Consider the following 8,106-nt stretch of genomic DNA (forward strand, 5'->3'; position numbering starts at 1 on the left):
CTCTGCCTCCCAAGTGCTGGGATCAAAGGCGTGTGCCACCACTGCCCGGCTCAACAACCTAAGTTCAATGTATACACACACACACACACACACACACACACACACACAGAGAGAGAGAGAGAGAGAGAGAGAGAGAGAGAGAGAGAGAGAGAGAACGAGAGCGAGCAAGTGAAATGCAATAAGTAAATGAATCAATAAATATACTCACTGGTATGCCTTTTGAAATAATGTTGATCAGGTGCGGGATGGCATTATTGGAGATGACATGGTCTCTGAATTCTGCACAGTCTCCTACAAATGGAAGAGAGCATGAGAACAAAGATCCAGGCACACAGCTTTGAGCCAGCATTCAGGAAGCAGAGGCAACTTCATCTCTGTGAGTTCAAGGCCATCCAGATCCACATAGCGAGTCACAAGCCAGCCAGGACTACATCTCAATCCCCTTTCCTCAAAAAGTGGGCAAGGAGAAACTCAAATTGAGTGTAATTGAGTGTCTAACTTTGAAAGTTTATAGATAACAGGACTGGAGAGTGGTTAGGATACATACTGCTCTTGTAGCATATCTGAGCTGGATTCTCAGATACATTACCCATGTCAGCTCACAATTGCCTATAATTACACTGCCAGGGAGATCTGGCTTTCTCTTCTGGCTTCAGTGGGCACCTGTAGTCACATACCAATACCAGACACATAGATACATGTAAGAAAACATGTTAAAAGTTTATGTGTGATCCAGCTAGACAGCTTAGTGGATAAAGGCACTTGCAGAATCCCGATGACTTGAGTCCAATTCCTGGGACCCACAAGATGGCAGGGAGAACCAGTTCCTAAAGATTATTCTCCAGAGACATTTGAGCTGTGGCATGTGAACAGTCCCCACCCCCACCTCAAATAAATACATATACTTTTAAAAATTTTATACAAAGGATGATAGACTAAAACTCAGTTTGGAGTGTCTGGCACATAGTAAGAATGGCTATATACTAGTTTCTGGTATTCCTAGGTGGCTGGTGGGTACTCATGTCACAAGCAGGCACTGCACAGCCACAGTTGTTCTGAGCAGAGGTCATGGACACAGGAGGACAGCCAGCTTTGCCTAGGTTGTCAGTTGATTCTAAACACTAGCTGCGGTTCATACCACGACTCTCCAAAGACAGAGTTTGATAGAGAACACTTTATTTCCCCTAAAGAATGATATGTGTATGTGTTTGTACACATATATACATATATATGTGTATGTATACATATGTATATATATATATATATACATGTGTACACACACACACACACANATATATATATATATATATGTATATGTATATGTATATGTATACATACACACACACATTGTCCTGCTTTCTGAGTGTTGGTATAAAAGGCAAGTGTTGCCACGCCTGCCCATTTTTTATTTTTTTATTTGTAGACATTGTTTCGTTGTGCAGCCCTGTCTGTCCTGGGATTCATTATGTAGATCATGTTGACCTCAAACTTACAGAGACCCACCTGCCTTTGCCTCCCATGTGCTGGGAGTAAAGATCTGCACCTGCGTGTCTGGCATCTTTCTGTCTGTCTATAAGAGAGTTTGTTACATATGAGACACCGGCCTCAAACTCACTGTGTAACCTACTACATTGTTCTCATGACTCTCCTGCCCCAACCTTGCCTAGTCTTTAATATACCAATATTTCATAAAACATTTATGTGTGCATATGTGTAAGTTCATGCATGTGCACACACATGTCACAGTGTGCACTTGGAGGTGAGGGGACTATCTGTAAGAGTCAGTTCTCTCTTTTCACTATGTGGGCTGAGCTACAGCCTAGGTCATCAGGCTTGGTGATAAGTGCCTTTTGCTCACTGAGTCATCGTACTGGTCCTTAATAAACCAACCTTATCCCTATCAAATCACATGTGGGGCTGGTACCTGAGGAGGCCAGAAGAGGGCATCAGATCCTCTGGGATGCCAGTTACAGGTGACTGTGAGCCTCTACCATGTGGATGCTAGGAACCCAACTCAAGTCTTTTGCTAGAGCAACCTTTGCTCTTTACTACAAAACCATCTCTCCAACCCCTGACTGTTTTGAGACAGTCTCACTATGTAGCTCTAACTGGCCTGGAACTTTCCATGTAGTTCAGGTTGGCCTCAAATTCAGTACGTAACCAAGGGTGACCTTGAACTCTACCTGATCCTCCTGTCTCTAACTTCCAATTACTGGGATCAGAGGTGCGCAGTCTCATGCCCAATTTTACATTGTCCTAAGGACAAAAATCCCAGGCCTCCTGCATGCCAAGCAAGCACACCCAGCCCCAGTAGATGAATATGACACTCAAGAAGTCTTGGTTTACACCATTAGCTATCAAGACAATGCCTAAATCACACCTACCTCGGTCTTAAGTTTCCTATTGACTCCAAAAAATACAAAATCCAACCTCTGTCAAAGAGGCAGTTCTCCGGAAACATTGCAAAATGGTTGTTTTGCTGTACCGTGATGGCACAAGCCTTTAATCCTAGCACCTGGGAGGCAGAGGCAGGCGGAACTCTTGACGTTGAAACTAGCCTGATCTACAGAGCAAGATCCAGGACAGTCAGGATGACAGAGACGAAACACTGTCTCAAAACCAAAACCCAAACAACCAAACCAAACCAAACCAAACCAAACCAAACCAAACCATCGCATCTGCGTGGTTGTTCTGCATTCTCTTGGGTAGCTCAGGCCTGAAGTCCCTGGAGACCCCAGTACTGACACAGGGGGACTGTAGCTTCTCTGAACTTGAAAACTACTAACACTGGGTCAGTTTTAATTGTCCAAATCCCAAGGGGCTCAATTGAGCCCCACCCCCACCCCCCCAGTACACTCTGCTAATTTCAGCCTAGAATCTGGGGCTTCCAACTCTTTCCTGCCTTGGATTTTCCCATGCCACATGCGGCATAAAGCATTTACCTCCCAGACCACACTGGGCTTTTCAGGGAAGACATCTCATTTCAACCTCAGAACACTGTTTCTGTCTCTATCTCTCCATCTATCTACAACTACACTATTATATATCACCCCTGCACCGCCCCCCCCCCTCTGATTTTTCCCAGGAGATAGATATAGGCCTTCTAGGGTCCTGGATTACTTAAGAAGAAACACATGGGCTGGAGAGATGGCTCAGTGGTTAAGAGCACTGACTGCTCTTCCAGAGGTTCCTGAGTTCAAATCCCAGCAACCACCTGGTGGCTCACACCTTCTGTAATGGGATCCGATGCCCTCTTCTGGTGCGTCTGAAAAGCGAGTGACAGTGTATTCACCACATACATTAAATAGAATAGACGCATACTGCGAGGGCCTAAGCCTTATTTTTGTTTCATTTTGAGTCGTGTCCTCATGTAGCACAGGTTGGCTTTATACACAAGGCCAAGAATGACCTTGATCTTCTGGTCCGCTTGCCCCTAACGCCTCAGTGCTGGGTCTACAGGCAGCTACCCCATTCCTGGCTTATAAGATGTTGAGATGGAATCTGAAGCTTCCCGCATGCTACTTAACCCAGACTACTGTGGTCTCCCTTTTCATTTTTTTTGGGACAAGGGCATGCTATGCATTCTTGGCTGGCTTAGAACTCAAGATGACCTTCTCATTTCTGTCCCCTACATGCTGGGAATACAAGTACGCATCACCATACTGTCCGGGGATCAAAACTAGTCCTCACACTTTACCCCCAAACATTGTGGTTGTTTGAGACAAGGCTCTCAGGGACCCCAGGCTGGCCTCAGATCTAACCTTGAATTCCTGCTCCTCCAGCCTTCACCTCCCCAATGTTAGGATCGCAGCTGTGCACCACTACACGTAGACCTGGGCTTATCTGTGATCCGGAAGCAGCTGTAGACCCTGGAGAGAGCTGAGCCTCCTGTGCTGCTTCCTGCTTTAGCCTCATCAGGTCCCACCTCCACTCTCAGTCTCTGACCTTTGCTTCGGGCTGTGAAGCAGCTCACTCCACAGCACTAGGTATTTACACTGGGGGTGATGCGGGTGCCAGGAAATCAAGTGTAACAGAGACACGCCCACCCCGCCCCCTCACCCCATGCCTTAGCACACTGAGGACAGTGTCTTACCAGCGATATTCCCAAGGGCCCACACTGCCTGCTCAGACACTGTCAGGTATGGGGAACAGAGGAGTTCAATCAGGGGCTGAATGGCACCCTCTTTCACAACAGCTCGGGTCTGCTCTGAAGTTCCTGAGGCAATGTTGGTGAGCACCCATGCGGCCTCGAACTGCAGCTTGGGGTGAGGTGTCACCTTCAGGAAGTCCACCAGCTTGGGAATGAGCCCCGCCTCAATAATCAAATTGAGAGGAGGGGTATTTTCCTGAGATATCATTTCCCTGTGCAGTGAGACAAAAAGAGTAGGGGAGAGTCACAGTGTGTGGGAACACATGCTCTTGGCATTCTTATCTGCTTTTTTCCAATGTTACTAGTTGAACCCAAGGCCTCATATATGCCAGGCAGGTGCTCTAACCACTGTGCCATGCCCCCAGCCCCTCACTGGGGGATTCCAGTCAGGTGCTCAGCCACTACTAAGCCCCAGCCCCAGCCCCTCACTTGGTGATTCTAGGCAAGTGTTCTTGCACTGAGCCACACCTCAACCCTACCCTGGGGAGTTCTAGGCAGGTGCTCTATCCCTATGCTAAAGCCCCAATCCTTAACTACCAGATAAGAGAGTTAGCTAGAGCTATTGTTACTTCTGTAAGTCTTTGCAGTGGTCCTAAAGCAACTTTTTGCCCTTCAGGTATTATCTATGGCCTGAAATCCCTGCAGAGGCCAATGTAAATTGAGCAATTCATCTCTGACAACACGCGGCATTTCTTAAGTTGCCCTCAAGGACAATTGAGTGTGGTGGTTGCTTCCTGCTTTTGGATGAACTAGACTTTTTTCTGCATGGTATGGGCATTTTTGCCAGCACCAGAAAATCCAACAGGCTCCTGGAACTCACTTTTGGCTATAAAACTACAAATACCAGAGTTTGCACTGTAGTACCTGGCAGCCCGGGTAGCCCGAAAATGCAGGATTGGATCTGAACTATTCACCCCTTGGATGATGTCGTCCAGAGTGAAGCTGGCCTGCCAGGAAAACCACATTCAGGTTAGTCATTCAGCCTCTTTCAGAAGAAAGGATAGGAGTGAGGAGGTGGTCAGAGGGCAAACTGAGCTTAACTGTCCTCTGAGAGGCTTCACCCAGCAGCTGATGGAAACAGAACCAGAGACCCACAGCAAAACATTAGGCAGTGCTTGAGGAATCATGTGGAAGAGGGGAGCACGGACTGAGGATGACAGAGGGGTCAAGGACACACAAAAAACCTTCAGAATCACCTAACCTGGGCCTATAGGGGCCTCATTGAAACTGAATCACCAACCAAACAGCATGCATGTGACAGATGCAGGCCACCTACATGTATGTAACAGATGTGTAGCTTGGTTTTCCTGTGGGACTCCTAACAACTGGAGCAAGGAACTGTCTCTGACGCTGTTGCCTGCCTTTGGGACTCTTTCATACAACTGGGCTGCCTTATCTAGCCTCAATAGGAAAAGATGTGCCTAATCCTACTGCATCTAGATATGCCACGGAGGATTGATATCCATGGAAGGCCTCCCTTGTTGGGGGAGAAAGGAGAGGATTATGGAGAGAGGAGAGAGAGGGGATGGGAGGAGAGCAGGGAGTGAATTTATGATTGGGAAATAAAGTAAATAAATTAATAAGAAATGTAAAAAAGAAAAAAGAAACACAAACAAACAAAGAAACAAAACAAAACAAAAAAAACAAGCTGGGTGTGGTGGCACACGCCTTTCATCCCAGCACTTGAGAGGCAGAGGCCTGGTCTACAAAGTGAGTTCCAGGAAAGCCAGGGCTATACAGAGAAACCCTATCTCGAAAAACCAAAACAACAACAACAACAAAACAAACAAACCAGATGCCAGCTAGTTAAATAATGCAGGTAGAATCGATAAGCTCCAACAACGTAGCATCAAAATTGACAGGAGAGAAAACCTTGGGCTAAGGCTCAGTCAGTAAAACACTTGCAAAGCCAACACAAGAACTTGAGTCCAAAGCTCTCTACCTACTCACATTACTGAGGGATTCTAGGCAGGTGATCTACCACTGAGCCACACCCCCACCCCTCATTGGAGGAGTGCAGGCCAGTAATGCTAAGCTCCACACTCATCGTAACTCCTCTTTCTGAAAACTGAATTAAATCACAAGCTCTGACCCTCCTAAGACTTCTCATGCTGGAGATACTAGCTAAGGCTGTACCTAGCACAGGACTTCCCTGCACTCTGAGTTCTAACACACCTCTTGGGAAACCATGTCACTGGAGAACAGATCGATATTTCTTCTCTTTAACACCTGCTCATCTTTCCTGGTCTTCCGGAGTTGTAGGCTGGAAGCAATCCTCTGTTGTCGTGGCAACTGATAAGAAAAACACACGTTTGGAGCTGTTACAGCCAGGTTGCTGGAGACCCAGGACATTACTCCATTATTAGTATTAGTTTTTAACTTTTAGGGGTGTTTTCCTTGCTTGCATTTCTGTGTACCGTGTGTGTGTTTTATACAGAGACTAGAAGATGTTATCAGATGTCCTCAAGCTGGAGTTAGAGACAAATGTGAGCCACCATGTGTATGCTGGGAATTGAACCTGGGTTCTCTTGAAGAGCAGGCAGTGCTCTTAACTAAAGAGCCCTCTGTCCAGGCCCCTTGTTTTCTAAATTTAATTGTAGTCAGCATCTTGTGTGCTTGTGCAATGTGTGAGTGGAGGTCAGAGAACAACTTTCAAGAGTTAGTTCTCTTCTGCCACACTGTGGCTTCCTGGGACAGAGCTCAGGTCATCTGATCTGTGAGGCAAGCTGAGCCAGCTCCCTGACCTTGACTCATTTTGATTATGGTTTTGTTTCAAATGGGCTTTCCCTTCTACTCTGTAGCCCAGGCCAGTCTCAAAGATTCAACTCATCCTCCCTCTGCTTCTGCAGTGTTGAGATCACAATTGTGTGCCACCATACCCAGCTTACATCCCATCCATCCATGAGCACTTCAGCTATGGCCCCCAGTTTATACTCACTGACATTTCTTTGCCTCNGTACTTATAGTTCTTCAGCCTCTCTTTGGGAGCCTTTGAGGTAGCCATGTTGACTGGAGGAAAGACACCACCTGTAGGCAGGAAAACCACCAGAGAGATCTTCTGTGCTGGCTGTGCCTGTTAGCATGTTAGCATGTTAGCATGTGCTGGCTGTGTCTCTTAGCATGTTAGCATGTGCTGTTAGCATGTTAGAGTCACCAGGCACCACAGGGTGAGAGCAGACTCAGAGTTGGCATCACTTCCCCACACCATCCGTGTAGGACATGGACTCTCTCAACAGGCTGTGGTCACTGGGGGAACTGCAGGAACCAGCCCTGGACTGACTTACAGAAAACCCTTCCAGGATAGCATTGGCTGGGATGCAGCTCAGTTGGTAGAGCTTGCCTGGCACACACAGGGCCCTGTTCCATTCCTACTGCCATACAAACTGAACGTGGTGGTGCATGCCAGCAATCTGAGCACTCGGGTGGGGTAGAGGCAGTAGGATCAAGAATTCCAGGTCTTGGAGCGGGAAAGATGGTTCAGTGCTTAAGAGCACTGGTGTTTTTCTATAGCGGAATCCCTTCAAGTCTCAGCATCCACATGGTGGTTCACAACCATCCATAACTNTAGTTCCATCGAATCCAGAGTTCCCTTTTGGCTTCCTTATGCACCAAGCATGCACCTGGTGCACATATACACACAGGCAAAACATTCATACTCATGCAAATAAATAAAATTTTAAAAATTAAAAGAAAATTTCAAGAGTATGTTTGGCTACACAGGGAACTTAAGGCCAGCGAAGACTTCAGCTCCGTTTGAACTGAGTCACTCATGTCCAAGGTAAGCTGGGCAGAAAAATAGATGTCCTTAATAGGCAGTGTGCAAGACACCTATGTGGAAGCTGCTCTCCCCCTCCCCCCCTTCACCGCATACTGCATCAAAACCACCTTCAGCCCTGCCACAGCTAAGCATTAGGCAATCTCCTCTACCTGGTCTAGTGCCTCAAAAATCTCTTTCC

General features: G+C 46.8%; 1 protein-coding gene across 1 annotated transcript in view; it reads right to left on the bottom strand.

Moving 5' to 3' along the window:
• Nucleotides 1-7,154, bottom strand: part of Kpna7 (karyopherin subunit alpha 7) — a 24,488-nt gene extending 17,334 nt beyond the window's left edge. Inside the window, 6 exon segments of the mRNA XM_029478025.1 lie at nucleotides 209-291; nucleotides 1,504-1,566; nucleotides 4,094-4,362; nucleotides 5,015-5,092; nucleotides 6,309-6,442; nucleotides 7,089-7,154. Of these exon segments, the coding sequence (XP_029333885.1) occupies nucleotides 209-291; nucleotides 1,504-1,566; nucleotides 4,094-4,362; nucleotides 5,015-5,092; nucleotides 6,309-6,442; nucleotides 7,089-7,154 (693 nt within the window).
• Nucleotides 7,155-8,106: the final 952 nt, after the last annotated feature.

Source organism: Mus caroli, chromosome 5, assembly GCF_900094665.2.
Source record: "Mus caroli chromosome 5, CAROLI_EIJ_v1.1, whole genome shotgun sequence".
In the NCBI taxonomy this organism is placed as follows: domain Eukaryota; kingdom Metazoa; phylum Chordata; class Mammalia; order Rodentia; family Muridae; genus Mus; species Mus caroli.